The 17125-nt window shown below is 40.7% G+C and overlaps 1 protein-coding gene across 13 annotated transcripts in view; it reads right to left on the bottom strand.

The window, feature by feature from the left end:
• Positions 1 to 17125, bottom strand: part of ST7L (suppression of tumorigenicity 7 like) — a 99871-nt gene that overhangs the window by 78507 nt on the left and 4239 nt on the right. For all 13 annotated transcript variants that reach the window (XR_009213668.1, XM_032154988.2, XM_058439456.1 and 10 more), the window contains 2 exons: positions 12387 to 12549; positions 2079 to 2133 (listed from right to left, as the gene is read on the bottom strand). Coding sequence is in view for 12 of the 13 variants with exons in the window: in XM_032154988.2 (XP_032010879.1) it covers positions 2079 to 2133; positions 12387 to 12549 (218 nt within the window). In the remaining variant the exon portion in view is untranslated. The remainder of the gene's footprint in view (positions 1 to 2078; positions 2134 to 12386; positions 12550 to 17125) is intronic.

The following is a 17125-nucleotide window of genomic DNA, read 5'->3' as shown; positions in this document are numbered from 1 at the left end:
AGAAAATAATCATTCAAAAGAAGCATAAGGATTCCTGATATTAAGAAATTTATCCTAGGCCAGGCACAGTGGCTCACGCCTTAATCCTTGGCACTTTGGGAGGCTGAGGCAGGAGGATCACTTGGGGTTTGAGGAGTTTGAGACCAGCCTGGCCAATATGGTAAAACCCCGTCTCTCCTAAAAATACAAAAATTAGCCAGATGTGGTAGCGGCCGCCTGTGATCCCAGCTACTTGGGAGGCTGAGGCAGGAGAATCACTTGAACCCAGGAGGAGGAGATTGCAGTGAACCAAGATCATACCACTGCACTCCAGCCTTGGTGACAGAGAAAGACTCAGCCTCAAAAAAAAAAAAAAAAATATATATATATATATATATTTATATACATATATATGTGTGTGGGAGGGGGTGTGTATACACACACACACACACACATTTCTTTTTAAGATCTTCAGGAAATGGATACTGTATAATACAACAAATAGCCTCAAACTTTGATTAAACACAGTAAGAGATTCAAGGACCTGTTTCTTACAGGTATCCCTTAATACAGGCTAATGGCATCTTTCATAAAAGCCTAGCTTTCACTTCACAGGATGTCACTATCTTACACTATCATGTCTTTAAGCACAGGAGTTATTGCTTAGTCATTTTTGTATCTCCATCATTTTGCACAGTGCCTGTACATAGTACAAACATAATGTTTCTTATTGAATACGTTAAATAACATGCCCCATTCTACTTCTAGGTAAAACACAGCACTCCTCAAAATAAAAGTAAAGTATATTTGCTCATAAGTTTCAAAAGATGTTTTCTCATTTAGAGTTAAAAACCAGAAGAGAAATGGACACAGTAGTGAAAATAGGAAGCGGCAATATGAAGTCAAAATAAAAATATAGTCCCTCTACTGTTGCACAATTTACATTCAGAGTGATATTTTCTAATGCATCCTCAAATTTTGAAATTTAGCACTCATGCACAGGAATATGCTGACATTGGTAATTTTTTCTTAATGTCACAAATTCTTTGAAAAAGGCTTTTGATAAACCAGGGGCCTAATACATACTTAAATGTATACAATGTATACTTATAAGTATCACAAATACTTACAAGTATTATAAACCAGGGACCTAATATATACTTATACGTATCACAAACATATGATTTGATGCAATGTTTCTTATGATTACCAAATTAAACACAGGCTATGTGTGGTGGCTCATGCCTGTAATTCCAGTGATTGGAAGGCCAAGGCAGGAGTATTACTTGGGCCCAGAAGTTTGGGACCAACCTTGGCAACATAGCAAGACCCCTGTCTACCAAAAATTTTTTTTTTTTTTGAGATAGAGTTTTGCTCTTGTCGCCTGGGCTGGAGTGCGATGGCGCCATCTCAGCTCACTGCAACCGTTGCCTCCTGGGTTCAAGTGATTCTCCTGCCTCAGCCTCCCAAGTAGCTGGGATTACAGGTATCTTCCTCCACACCCAGCTTATTTTTGTTTTAGTAGAGATGGGGTTTCACCATGTTGGCCAGGCTGGTCTTGAACTCCTGACCTCAAGTGATCTGCCCGCCTTGGCCTCCCAAAGTGCTGGGACTACAGGCATGAGCCACTGCACCCGGCCTCTACCAAAAATTTTAAAAAATTATCTGGATGTGGTCTCTGCCTATGGAGTAGCGATTCTTTTATTCCTTTACTTTCTTAATAAACTGGCTTTCACTTAAAAAAAAAAAAAATGAGCTGGATGTGGTGGCATGTGCCTGTAGTCCCAGCTACTTGGGAGGCTGAGGCAGGAGAATTGCTTGAGCCCAGGAGCTCAAGACTGCAGCTAGCTATGATCGTGCTACTGCACTCCAGCCTGAGTGACAGAGCAAGACTCTATCTCTAAAAAATTTTAATTAAAAAAAAAAAGTAAACACAGTGAAGATGCTGCCAAATAAACTGTGGACTAATCATTTTACTTTATTATAGATCAGTATCTCCTACTAGAAGAGCTGTGATATATTTATAAAGACAAATGATTTTGTAAATACCTTTACTCTAAAACCAGTGCCCTACTTCTACTGAAAGCAAAATGTAATACCTCCTATATTCTGCTCCTCTGAAAAGATTTAGAGGGTTTCTCCATACCTTACATTCTGAAAAACAAGGGAGAAAAAGGGGGAAAAAGAGACACTTTAAAATCTTCATTTAACCAATATCTATTGTCTACCCACTGTAGGCTAAGCACAGTGCTAGCCACAGATGGTACAAAGATGAATAAAGCATGCTTTCAAAAAACAGAATTAAATCTAGTCATTTCCTTATTTCTGTCTCCATAGCATTTGGTTCATAATTCAGTTATAGTACTTACCATATTACAATGTGATTATCTGCTTGGTGTTGTTTCCCCTTTAAAATATGAAGTTTTAAAACTTTGCTCACTTTTCTATTCCTAGAACCAAGCACAGCATCTGGAACTGACTTGCTTAACTGAATTAAATACAGTATGAGAGTAGTCATGTAAATGGCCTGAACTCTGTAATAACAGACATGTTTTGTTCTTTTTTCTTTTTGAGACAGAGTCTCGCTCTGTCACCTAGGCTGGAGTACAGTGGTGCAATCTTGGCTCACTGCAAGCTCCACCTCCTGGGTTCACGACATTCTCCTGCCTCAGCCTCCGAGTAGCTGGGACGACAGGCGCCTGACACCACGCCCGGCTAATTTTTTGTATTTTTAGTAGAGACAGGGTTTCACCATGTTAGTCAGGATGGTCTCAATCTCCTGACCTCGTGATCCGCCCGCCTTGGCCTCCCAAAGTGCTGGGATTACAGGCGTGAGCCACCGCGCCCGGCCAGACACGTTTTCTTCTAAGAGAAAAAAAAAGAAGTGATTAAATTTGTTCTGGGGAAATCAGGGAAGGCTTCAGAAAGGGGGTGACATTTGAACTGACATTGAATCACTATAAAAAATGAGAAAAAGATTGCAAAATGAAGAACATCTGAAGCAGAGGAAGTATCATAAAACCATACAGCAATGGTTAGGCTAGAGTACAGGGTAAGGAGTGTGAGGGAGAACTGTAAATGGGGTTAGAAAATAGACTGGAAGAGGCAGGGCATGGTGGCTCACGTCTGTAATCCCAGCACTTTGGGAGGCCAAGGTGGGCAGATCACCTGAGGTCAGTAGTTCAAGACCAGCCTAGCCAACATAATAAAACTCCATCTCTACTAAAAATACAAAATTAGCTGGGCATGGTGGTGTGTGCCTGTAATCCCAGGTACTTAGGAGGCTGAGACTGAGACACAAGAATTGCTTAAACCTGGGAGGCGGAGGTTGCAGTGGATGGAGATCGCACCATTGCATTCCAGCCTGGGCGACAAGAGCGAAACTCCATCTCAAAAAAAAAAGAAAAGAAAAGAAAATAGACTGGAAGAAATTGATGAAGGACCGTACGTACTATAGTAAAGAGTTTAGATATTATCCTTGGTCATCAAAGGTTTATAAGCAGAAAAATAACAAATATCAGATCTTTGTTTAGATCAGCGTTCTCAAAGTATGATTCATAGAACTGCAAAGTAACAATTCTTCAAAATAAATTCTAAGACATTATTTGCCCTTTTAAATGTGTTTACTTGAACTCAGTTGCATGACCCTGAGAGTAAGGGTATCCTTAAATTTTGTACGTCAGGCACCTGCCTCACTTGTCTTACTTGTCCTGAAAAATCGAACGGGTGATGAAAAGTCAATGATGGGTAAAACTGCTAGCACATTAGCATGAGTCAAGACAATGACACCAAACTGTACTAGAAGTCATTGGATTCTTCACTTCCACATCCTTACAGTAAAAATAAGGCAAATTTCTTTTAAACATTATAGCAGGTATGATGGTTGTCTCTAATAAAGCAATTGTTTGTGAGAACTGGCCCCTTTTGTAATGAAACACCACTTTTACTGGAAAGAGCCACACACAAACCTATGGTTTTTAGATGGGTACCTGGCAGATATTTTCTTTTTTTTTTTTTTTTTTTTTTTTTGAGACGGAGTCTCTCTCTGTTGCCCAGGCTGGAGGGTAGTGGCGCGATCTCAGGATCTCAGCTCACTGCAAGCTCCGCCTCCCAGGTTCACGCCATTCTCCTGCCTCAGCCTCCTGAGTAGCTGGGACTACAGGTGTGCCCACCACCACGCCCGGCTAATGTTTTTGTATTTTTAGTAGAGACGGGGTTTCACCATCTTAGCCAGGATGGTCTCGATCTGCTGACCTCGTGATCCGCCCATCTCAGCCTCCCAAAGTGCTGGGATTACAGGCATGAGGCACCGCGCCCAGCCCCTAGCAGATATATTCTTAAAAATGAACTGAGTCTGTCAAGATCAAGGAAGAAAATGAAAGTATTTGCTGCCAGTGATAAAATTTGAGCTTTCAAGTACATATTGAAATTTTTAAAAATGTATATCTGCTACTGTGAGCCTGGCAAATTTCACAATAAAGACTTTTCTGTGAGAATGGTGGTGATATTAACAAATGAATTTTTTTGTATTATGCAATAAAATGAATCATGATATGGATATGGTATGCATAAATCAGTGAACAAGTATTTTCCAAACAACCAATGTATGATATAAAATTATGCATAGGTAAAAGATCCATTCAAAATGTTAAGATATACCAATAGATTTTCACATAACAGACCATGCAAAGTTCAGATTTTACACTGCAACTAAACTTTCAGAAAAGTACTCATAGAAAGTTTTAGAGTAGCATCAAAAAAAGGTATCCACAATTTTCTGAGATTATTAAAATACTCCTCCCCTTTCCAATTACACATCTGTGTGAAGCCAGGTTTTCTTCATACACTTCAATCAAACACCATTTCACAATAGACAATGGAGAATAAGCTGTCTTCTATTAACTGAACTTTTTCTTGTTGTGGGAAATACATTTTTCACAATGTGTATATTAGCTCAGGCTGCCATAACAAAATACCATTGACTGTGTGGCTTAACAGAAATTTATTTTCTCACAATTCTGGAGGCTAGAAGTCTGAGATCAGGGTACCTGCAGGGTACCAGCATGGCTGAGTTCTGGTGAAACTGAGTTCTTGCTGTGTTCTCACAAGGAAGAGAGAGCTCTGGTATCTCATTATTATTATAAGGCCTTCCTGTCTTATCAGATCAGGTTTCCACTCATATTTTATCTTAATTACCATCTGAAGCCCTATTTTCAAGTCATATGGGGAATTAGGGGTTCAAAATATGAATTTTGGGGAACACAATTCAGTCTACAGCATTCTGGCCCTGGCCCCCCAAAATTCATGTCTTTCTTTCATATACAATACATTAATTTGGCTGGGCAAGGTGGCTCACGCCTGTAATCCCAGCACTTTGGGAGGCCAAGGTGGGCAGATCTCTTGAGGTCATGAGTTTGAGAACAGCCTAGTCAACATAGTGAAATCCTGTTTCTACTAAAAATACAAAAAATTAGCTAGGTATGGTGGCACATGCTTGTAATCCCAGCTACCTGGGAGGCTGAGGCACAAGAATTGCTTGAACTTGGAAGGCGGAGGTTGCAGTGAGCCAAAATGGTGTCACTGTACTTTAGCCTAGGCAACAGAGCGAGACTTCATCACCAAATAAATAAATAAAAATACATTAATTCTCCCCCAAAAGTCTTAACTCATTCCAGCATCAATTCTAAAATCTAAAGGCCAAAGTTTCATCTAAATATTACCTGAATCTGACATAGGGGAGGCTCAAGGTACAATTCATTCTTAGACTCAATTACTCTCCAGAAGTGAACCTATGGCACCAGATAAGTTATGTGCTCCCAATATACTGTATGATGGTGGGCAGACATAGGATAGACATCCCCATTCTCAAATGAAAAAAATCAAAAGGAAGGAAGGGGTAATGGTTACCAAGTCCAAAACCTAGCAAGGCAAATTCCATTACATCTTAAAGCTTGAATGCAAGGCACAGTGGGACATGCCTGTAATCCCAGCTACTCAGGAGGCTGAGGCAGGAGGATCACTTGAGCCCAGGAGTTCAAGACCCCAGCCTGGGCAACATAGTGAAGCCTTGTCTCTCTTAAAAAAAAAAAAAAAAAAGGCTGGGCGTGGTGGCTCATGCCTGTAATCCTAGCACTTTGGGAGGCCAAGGTGGGTGGATCACCTGAGGTCAGGTGTTCAAGATCAGCCTGGCCAACATGGTGAAACCCCATCTCTACAAAAATACAAAAAAAATAGCTGGGCATGGTGGCATGCCTGCAATCCCAGCTACTTGGGAGGCTGAGGCAGGAGAATCACTTGAACCCAGGAGGCAGGGGTTGCAGTGAGCAGAGATCACACCATTGCATTCCAGTCTGGGCAGCAAGAGTTAAACTCCAGCTCCAAAAAAAAAGGCCAGGCGTGGTAGCTCACACCTACATACTCCCAACACTTTGGGAGACCAAAGCAGGTGGATCAAGAGATGAGAAGTTCAAGACCAGCCTGGCCAAGATGGTGAAACCCCATCTCTACTAAAAACTACAAAAATATTAGTCAGGTGCAGTGGCAGGTGCCCATAATCCCAGCTACTCGGGAGGCTGAGGCAGGAGAATCACCTGAACCCAGGCAGCAGAGGTTGCAGTGAGCCGAGATTGTGCTCCTGCACTCCAGCCTAGGCGACAGAGTAAGACTCCGTCTCAAAAAAAAAAAAGAGGCCAGGTGTGGTGGCTTATGCCTGTAATCCCAATACTTTGGGAGGCTGAGAGAGGCAGATCACCTGAAGTTGGGAGTTCCAGACCAGCCTGACCAACATGGAGAAAACCTGTCTCTACTAAAAATACAAAATTAGCCGGGTGTGGTGGTGCACACCTGTAATCCCAGCTACTCGGGAGGCTGAGGCAGGAGAATCACTTGAACCCAGGAGGCAGAGGTTTCAGTGAGTCAAGATCGTGCCACTGCACTTCAGCCTGGGCAACAGAGCAAGACTCTGTCTCAAAAAACAAAAAACAAAAAAAACAGAGAAAAAGCTTGAGAATTCTTTTTGGCTTGACACTCTGCCCTCCAGGCCCACTGGGGTGGCAGTGTCACCCCCATAGCTCTGTGGTACAGCCCCACCCATGCAGTTCTCTGTGAGGGTGGCCTGGCCCCAGAAACTGGAAAGGCAGCCTCACCCTTTGAAACCAAGGAGGAAACAGCCTTGCCCTCTGGGCCTGTATTGGGAGTGGCAGTCCTGGGTTTGGTCATTCTTCCTTTTCTTTGAAGTCAGTGAACAGCTCTATGGTTTAGTCCTGTAGAATCCAAAAAGTCTAACAGCCTTCCTTCATTCTGTCCCACCTTCCCTGTCCCTTTTAGTTCAAACTGGTAGTGTGTTTGCTCGTATAAACTCAACTCTGTTCCTGGCTTCTACTAAGATGACTAAGTCCATGAAGTGCACACGTGATATCAAATAGTTGTTCAACCACACCCCTACTGTTGTCTTCAGAACAAGTTTTCTCATGTATTTATAAAATGGATAGGCTGAGAATTTCCAAATCTTCAAGTTGTGGTTCCTTTTTGCTTAACAAGTGCTTCTTCTATTCATCTCTTTCCTTTCACGTTTCACTATAAGCAGTCAGAAGAAACCAAATTGTGCCACTTTGCTTAGAAATCTCCTCAGCTAAATATCCAATGTTATTGCTCTCAAGTTCTACTCTCCCCAAAATGCTAGAATACAGTTCAGCCCATTCTTTTCCACTTTATACAAGGACCACCTTTCCTCCAGTTCCCAACCACATGTTCCTCATTTCCACTTGAGACCTCACCAAACTGTCCTTATCCATATTTCAAGTTTGTACCTCAAAACTCTTCCAACCTCAACTCATTACCCAGCTCCAAAGCTGCTTCCACATATTTAGGTGTTTGTTACAGTGGCACCCCACTTCTTCGTAACACAATGTGACTTAGTCAGCTCAGGTTGCCATAGCAAAATATCATACGCTGAGTGGCTTAATAACAGAAATTTATTTTCTCACAATCTGAAGGTTGGAAGTCCAAGATCAAGGTACTAGAATGGTTGGGGGGCTCTGGTGAGGGCTCTCCTCCTGGCCTTCAGAGAGCAGTCTTCTCACTGTGTCTTTGCATGGCAGCGAGACAGCAATCCCTCTCTTCCTCTTCTTACAAAGCCATCAATACTATCAGATTAGGATCCCCTCATTTAACCTCGATTATCTCCTAAAAATCCTAGCTTCTAATACAGTTACATTAGAGGTTAGAGTTTCAACATATGAATTTTGGGGGACACATTTCAGTCTACAACATGTTAACATGTAATGGATTTACTGCTATTAAAAAATATTTTTAAATTTCCTGCTTTAATTTCTAATATGATAAATATTGATGGATATAATCCACATTTAAACAAAGGCTCTTTGAGGTCCTGGATCATTTTTTAAGAATGTAAAGGATTTCTTAGTCTAAAAAGTTTGAAAACCACTTTTTCTTTTTACCTAGTAAGGAGAGAGTATGTACTAGAAGGGTAAGTGTAAGAGGAAGGGAAACCACTTAGGATACTATAGCAATAGCCCAGGGAAGAGATGTTTAAGGGCCTAGATATGGGGCTATGAATGTTGAAAGAAAAGAAGACAGAACGGGCCGGGTCTGGTGGCTCATGTCTGTGATCCCAGCACTTTGGGAGGCTGAGATGGATGAATCATCTGAGGTCAGGGGTTTGAGATCAGTTTGGCCAACGTGGCGAAAACCCATCTCTACTAAAAATACAAAAATTACTCTGGCATGGTGGCAGGTGCCTGTAATCCCAGGTACTCAGGAGTCTGGGGCAGGAGAATCGCTTGAACTCAGGAGGTGGAGGTTGCAGTGAGCCAAGATAGCGCCATTGCACTCCAGCCTGGGCAACAAGAGTGAAACTCCATCTAAGAAAAATAAAAAAAGAAGGCAGAATGGAGTCAAGATAATTTTTAAGGGGGAATTAATACAATTTGGGGTTGATTGGAGAAAACAGGGGAAATATAAATGATATAAACTAAAAAAAAAAACCCAAAGATTTCTAAAATGGAAATTGGACGCTATTAAAAGATTTCAGAACTATAGAGGAAGAACTATGGAAGACAATTAGTTTCATTTTGGATGGAGTTCAGGGTGGTTAGGGCCATTAAAGGTGGAAAATTCTAGCAAAGAGTTAGAAATGTAAGTCTAGAATTTAAAAGAGAACTTGGGGGTAAAAATTTAAAATTGGTTCCCCCCAGCATATATGTTGTGGTAGCTAATATTGAATAAGATGAAGTTATCCAGGGAGAAAAAAATTGAACAAAAGGATGCTTTAATTCATTTAAAAAAAATTTTTTCCCCCTTGGAGATAGGGTCTTGCTCTGTCACCCAGGCTGGAGTGCAGTGGCACAGTTATAGCTCACCACAGCCTCAAACTCCTGGGCTCAAGTGATCCTCCTGCCTCAGCCTCCCAGGTAGCTGGAACTACAGGTGCGTATAACTGTGCCCAACTGATTTTTTTATTTTTTGTAGAAATGGGGGTCTTGCTATGTTGCCCAGGCTGGTCTCAAACTCCTTGTCTCAAGTGATCCCCTTACCTCAGCCTCCTAAAGCACTGGAATTTTAGGTTTGGGCCACTGTGCCCAGCTTTTAACTCACTTTGAGATCCAATTCAAGTATTTCCTCTGTGAAATATTTTGCGCTCCTCCCTCCAAGAATAACTGACCACTCTTTCTTTTCTGTCACCATAGTATCTTGTATAAGATACCATGTATCTTTATAGAGTATCATATATAAGATACTCTATAAACGCAGTTAACCATACTCTTTTACTGTCAATTTATTTATATCTGTATCCTCTACCAAGATGAAATGTTCTTAAGGTTATCTTCACTCTCATTATTAATGGCATACTCAGTCGTATAATGGAAAATAAAATCACATCATGTGCTATTGTTATAATTATTTATATACTGAATGCTGAGCTTCATGAGGACAGATCTGTATCGTATTCATCTTAATATGTCTTACTCTTAGGGGTTTTGTAATTATTTTATGAGAAAGAAGAGGAGAGGAAATGACCATTATTTCTTCTTGTACTCTTGAATGGCTGCCAACCCCACCCCACTATTCCTAGTCAGGCTTCAGGACTCCACTTAAATGGTGCTTCCTCAGAGACTTTGACCAAATCTAAAAAGTGCCACCAATTGCACTCAGGCAGTATTTTTCTACTAAACTATCATAACTCTAGTGGTTAAGCTATTGAACAAATGAGACATTTGGAATATTATGGAATTAACTCATTTGTATTATTACTACATGGTTATTACCTATCCCAGTGAAAGGAACAATAATCCAAAATATTCATTTTGGCCAGGCACGGTGGCTCACACCTGTAATCCCAACATTTTGGGAGGCTGAGGTGGGAGGATCACTTGAGCCCAGGAGTTTGAGACCAGCCTGGGCAACATAGTGAGACTTCATCTCTATTAAAATACTACTAATAATAATCGTATTTGGCTTTGTAAATTTTCCTTTTTTTTTTGAGATGAAGTCTCGCTCTGTTGCCCAGGCTGGAGTGCAGTGGCACAATCTCGGCTCACTGCAAGCTCCGCCTCCCGGGTTCACGCCATTCTCCTGCCTCAGCCTCTCCGAGTAGCTGGGACTACAGGCACCCGCCACCACGCCCGGCTAATTTTTTGTATTTTTAGTAGAGACGGGGTTTCACCATGGTCTCGATCTGACCTCGCGATCCGTCCGCCTCGGCCTCCCAAAGTGCTGGGATTACAAGCGTGAGCCACCACGCCCGGCCAAATTTTCCTTTCCTAATTATGTATCATTAAAAATATTCGCTTTCTAGCTGGCCAGGCTCGGTGGCTCACACCTGTAATCCTAGCACTTTGGGAAGCCGAGGCAGACAGATCACCTGGGGTCGGGAGTTCAAGACCAGCCTGGCCAACATGGTAAAACCCCATCTCTACTAAAAACACAAAAATTAGCTGGGTGCAGTGGTACATGCCTGTAATTCCAGCTACTTGGGAGGCTGAGGAAGGAGAATCACTTGAACCCAGGAGGCGCAGGTTGCAGTGAGCTGAGATCGTGCCACTGCACTCTAGCCTGGGCTACAGAGACTTCGTCTCAAAAAAAAAAAAAAGAAAAAAAAAAATGCTGGGTATGGTGGCTCACGCCTGTAATCCCAGCACTTTAGGAGGCCAAGATCATGAGGTCAAGAGATTGAGATCATCCTGGCCAATATGGTGAAACCCCATCTCTATTAAAAATACAAAATATTAGCCAGGCGTGGTGGTGCATGCCTATAGTCCCAGCTACTCGGGAGGCTGAGGCAGGAGAATGGCTTGAACCTGGCAAGCAGAGGTTGCAGTGAGCCGAGATCACACCACTGCACTCCAGCCTGGCAACAGACAAGATTCTGTTTCTAAATAAATAAATAAATAAATAAATAAATTCACTATTACTCGATACAAATAGAGGAACAGTCTACAATAAAAGTATGACAATGGAATATCCATCCATGAAGAGCTGAGACTTTGATGCCTTTTTAAGTATACTGAAAAAAAATGTTTTTTCCTACTTTTCTCTCTTGGCAGAGATGGCTGTTTCTGTTCTCTCCTTTATTAGTCATAAGATTCCCCGAATTGCTGGGCATATATATATATATATATACTGAGAAAATGATGAAAATTTCTAGCCTTCCTTATAGCTAGTAATGGCCATATGAAACAGACCTGACCAGTAGGAAGTAAGGTGAAATAGTATGTAACATTTCTGAGAATAGTCCTTGGCTTCTGTGGGGTGGAGTAGAGGGAAGGAGTGACCTTACCCTGGATTTCTTTCCTTCCTACTGATTGGAATATGGATATGATGGCTGAAGCAAGAGCAACAGTCTTACACTACAAAGTAAAAACTACATTTGGAGATGGCAGGCTAACAAAATAGAAGGGGTCTGGGTATCTGATGATTATTGTTTTCCATACTAGCCATGGACTAACTATATTAACACGAAAGACAAATTTCTGTGTCTTGGTCCATTTGGACTGCTATAACAAAATACCACAAACTGGGTAGATTATAAACAGTATAAATTTATTTTTAACAGTTCTGGAGGCTGGGAAGTCTATGATCAAGGTACCAACAGATTTGGTGTCTGGTGAGGGTCTGCTTTCTGGTTCATAGATGGCGCCTTCTCGTGGTGTCCTCCCATGGTAGAAGGGTCTCTCATAAGGGCATTAATCACATCTCTGAGGGCACTGCCCTCATGACCTGATCACCTCCCAAAGATCCTACCTCGTAACATCACATTGGTGATTAGAATTTTGGGGGAAACACAAACATGCATACCACAGCACTCTGCTGTTTTGAGTTTTCTATCTCCCAGAGCCAAACTCAATCTTAAATACACAGCTCTGAAAACACATTAGAAAAGCAGTCACCTGACAAATTCTGTCTGCTGATTTCACTTTCTCTGCTCCTCGAAGGAGAACCTGGTTCTGAAATGCTGCTGTCTGTTTCTCCCATCAGTGGTTGCAAATGGCTTACGGATATTTGCTCAATACAAGATGTGCCATGCTTATGGAAGTACCACCATTCAAATATCTATGACAAACAGAAAATATCCTCCACTTAGAATTGATCAGCAGATACATGAGCTCAAATTAAAACATTCTCTCAAGATGTCTGTTCAATTCAGCATTTTAAATGCACTCTCCTTTCAAAAAACACAAGATTCACCAATAACACGTCACGTAAAAGTGAAATACCTTTTTTATAGTTTTTTCATAAAATTTAGACAAGCTTAAGCAAAACTAGGCATATATAATAAAGCATTAAAAAACAGTAAGAAGCATTTTAATCTATAAGTAATTTAACTCTGTTAAGTTACATTGTCATTTTGTTCTATCTGCAGCATAAACAGTTTTCAAATAATAAGCATAGTGGATGAACAGACTAGACTAGGATCAGCATGCCCATGTTTAACTCCCAAATCAGTCATTTATTAGCTGTGTGCTGTGGGCAAGTCACTTAATCTCTTAACATCTCAGAGCCTCAGCTAAATGTGGTTAACAAGAATTATAAGAAAGTTCTTTCTGAAGCAAAAAGTACCACTCTGGTATTTGGCAAAATTATTAATAAAGGTTAAGAGTCAGGTTGATTCCCATATTGAACCATTTAAAAATCAGGATATTCATTTCTTTCTGTTTCCATGGTTTATCACTGTTACAAAAAGAGAAACCAGGCCAGACACGGTGGTTCACGTCTGTAATTCCAGCACTTTGGGAGGCCGAGAAGTCCCAAAAGAGGGATCCTCAAGAAGAATCACTTGAGCCCAAGAATTCTAAACCAGCCTGGACAAAACAGTGAGACCTCATCTCTACAGAAAAATATAAACATAAAATATTAGCTGGGTGAGGTGGTGCGTGCCTGCAGTTCCAGCTACTCAGGAAGTTGAAGTGGGAGGATCTCTTGAGCCCAGGGAGGTCAAGGCTGCAGTGAGCTGAGACTGCACCACTGCACTCCAGCCTGGGCAATAGAGTGAGACCCTGTCTCAAAAAAAAAAAAAAAAAAAATTCACCTGACAGACTAGTCTTCTGCCAACTGTAGTGGATACATGTGTTACTTTAAAGAATAAACAAAGCATATCCACAACTAAGAGATTTTAATCTTTTTATTTCCTTTTTTAAAAATTTTTTGAGATAGGATCCCACTCTGTCACCAGGCTGGAGTAAAATGGCATGATCACAGCTCACTGAAACCTTGACCTCCCTGGGCTCAGGTGATAATCCCACCTCAGCCTCTCATGTAGCTAGGACTACAGGCATGTGTCACCATGCCCAGCTAATTTTTATATTTTTTGTAGGGGCAAGGTTTTGCCATGTTGCCCAGACTGGTCTCAAACTCCTGGGCTTAAGTGCTCTACCCTCCTCAGCCTCACAAAGTGCTAGGATTATGGGTGTAAGCTACCACAAGCGGCCAGATTATAATATTTTTGAAAACTATTTTACTATGACCACAAACAGAAGACATCACAAAAAAATCAGCATTTTCAAATCTGTAGGAGTTATTTTTTTGCTTCAGTAAATAACAGAACAAATATGCTACATAGGTGCCAAAAGTATAGTCATGCTGTGGCCCACTGACTACATGCCACAATGTTTATAGGAAAGTGTGAGAAAATCACAGTGCAGCATTTTTTCTATCATGTCACTAATGTTTTATGCTCAATCTAAAATGGTATCTCTTTCTGCTCACCCTTACTAAGTTAGCAAGAATTACCACCAAATGAGGCCATGGTTTGACTTCTACCATATGTTTTACTAAGAAGTGAGATAAAACTTCTTTACACAAGCAGAAATTGTTCATGTGACAGAAAAGGTTTATATTCAATAAATCTTGGTTAAGAAAATTGGATAGGGCCAGGCACGGTGGCTCATGCCTATAATCCCAACACTTTGGGAGGCTGACGTGGGAGGATCACTTGAGGCCGGGAATTCGAGACTAACCTGGACAACATAGTGAGACCCCACCTCTACAAAACATAAAAAAAATGAGCCAAGTGTGAGGGTGTGTGCCTGTAGTCCCAGCTACTTGGGAGGCTGAGGTGGGAGGATCACTTGAGCTCAGCAGGTCAAGGCTGCAGTGAGTTGTGATTGTACCACTGCACTCCAGCCTGGGTGACAGAGTAAAACCCTGTTTCAAAAAAAAGAAAAGATAAATACCATCAAGGCCAACAACAACACTTCCCTTCACCAACAAAGTGTAGGTGGGTTTTCTAATGAATGAGTATGAAGTTAGTGGCTTTTTTCAACTTTTAAGTCAACTTTTTAACACAAACGAACAATGATAACTGCAAATACCTATCGAAAGCTTTCTATGAGCCACGCATTACGCCAAGTCCTTGACGTGCATTATGTCATTTAATTTTTATAACAACTGATTTCAGAGATGAGGACACACATTCCAAATTTAAATAACAGTTCACATCACTGGTAACTGGCAGAGCTGGGATTCTTATTCAGGTTTGCCTGACTTCGGAGCTTCCAACCATTACACTGGACTGATTCATAAATATATGTCTTTATATATGTATATGTGATTATATACACATATACATATGTGTATACATATATATATACATACATACATATATATATATACATATATATACACATATACATAATTTGTTAAATCCAGGTGGTAAAAGAAATTATAAACACAACAACTTTTGCTAATAAAAACCCATCAACATTGCAAGGGTAATAATACAGTTTAACCTTTAAAATGTTACTTGAATTTCCTAATTTGTGTATATTTAAAACGCAGCTTTATAAAGAGTAACAAAAGATTTTGTTGGGTTTTTGTTGTTGTTGTTTTGTTGTCGAGACAAGGTCCACTCTGTTGCCCAGGCTGGAGTGCAGTAGCATGATCACAGCTCACTACAGCCACAATTTCCTGGGCTCCAGCAATCCTCCCACCTCAGTCTCCGAAGTAGCTGGGACTACAGGAATGCGCCACCACAATGTGCTAATTTTTAAATTTTATACAGAGCCCAGATCTTGTTCATTTGTCCAGGCTGGTCTTGAACTCCTGGCCACAAGCAATCCTCCTGCCTCAGCCTCCCACAGTGTTGGCAGTACAGACACGAGACACCACATCTGGCCACAAAAAGTTTTTTACAAGGTTTTAGACATCATATGTATAAGTAAGTTATCCCCCTCTTTTAAATGAGGAAATTATAGCTTAGATAGTTTATGTAGCTTGCCCACAATTATCAGCTAGTAAGTGGAAGAGTTAAGATTCAAAATGTTATCTTCTGGTTCCCAAACCAGAGCTTTTTCCACTACATCAGCTGTTTAGTATTGATAGTTTCTTTAAAACAAACAAACAAACAAAAACTGTATTAAATAGAGACAGGGTCTTGTTGTTGCCCAGGCTGGTCTCAAACTTCTGGCATTAAGGGATTCTCCCACTCCATCCTCCCAAAGTGTTGGGATTACAGGTGTAAGCCACCGTAACTGGCTTAAAGATAGTTTATTGTCTTTACTTAGACTTTTGTATGCCATGGACTAACTATGCTAAAATATGCTTATGTTATAAATTATGAGGCTTATATTAACATGTAGTTTTAATCCTGAATTCCTCAACAGCTTCTATTTTTTGAGCCAAGAGAAAAATCCCGTTCTTGTTTGGCATTTCACTTTAACAAAATGGTCTGTATTTAGTCCCTATTTAAAAAAATAGATCCAATACAAATGCTATTTCTACTACAGCTGGAGAGCACCACCTAGAGATAAAAAAAAAAGAACAGGCTGGGCATGGTGGTTCATGCCTGGAACCTTTGCACTTTGGGAGGCCGAGGAGAGTGGATCCTTTATGCCCAGGTGTCTGAGACCACCCTGAACAACACAGTGAGACTCTGTCTCTACAAAAAATAAATAAAAATTTAAAGGGAAGAGAAAAATTTATTGGCTATGCATGGCATAAAACTTCTTAAGATTTTTATCTGCAGTAGTATTGTTCCAAAGTGTACACTAGTAAACATGACATCCTAGGGATGTTAATGTGAATTATAAAAAATATTTTATTTTTTTAAATTAAAAATATCTTCTTCAAGGAAAAGTTGAATTAAAGTTAAACAGTTTTGTTGTTTTTGTTTTTGTTTTTTGAAACAGAGTCTTGCTCTGTCACCCAGGTTGAAGTGCAGTGGCACCATCTTGGCTCACTGTAACCTCTCCCTCCAGGGTTCAAGTGATCTTCCCACCTTGGCCTCTCCAGTAGCTGGGACTACAGGTGCATGTCACACATGCCTAATTTCTGTATTTTTTTTGAAGAGACAGGGTTTTGCCATGTTTCCCAGGCTGGTCTCGAACTCTATCAGCCCACCTCGGTCTCCCAAAGTGCTAGGATTACAGGTATGAACCACTGTATCAGGCCAAACAGGTTTCTTAATTGTGAGAATTCTCAGAATAGCCAAAATTCATTAAGTGTACATTTTGAACCAGCTACCATGTTATAAACTTACAACATTATCTGATTTAGTCTTCATAATCCTATAAAGTTCAGGCTGTTATTAACGTCAGTTAACAGATGAGGAAACTGGGGTTGAAAATACTATACGGTGAATTCATGACACATAAATTTTAGTCTTCCCAATGTTGCCAATATTAAAATACTG

Source organism: Hylobates moloch, unplaced genomic scaffold, assembly GCF_009828535.3.
Source record: "Hylobates moloch isolate HMO894 unplaced genomic scaffold, HMol_V3 SCAFFOLD_5, whole genome shotgun sequence".
In the NCBI taxonomy this organism is placed as follows: Eukaryota; Metazoa; Chordata; class Mammalia; order Primates; family Hylobatidae; genus Hylobates; species Hylobates moloch.
This window is presented reverse-complemented; position numbering and strand designations above follow the sequence as displayed.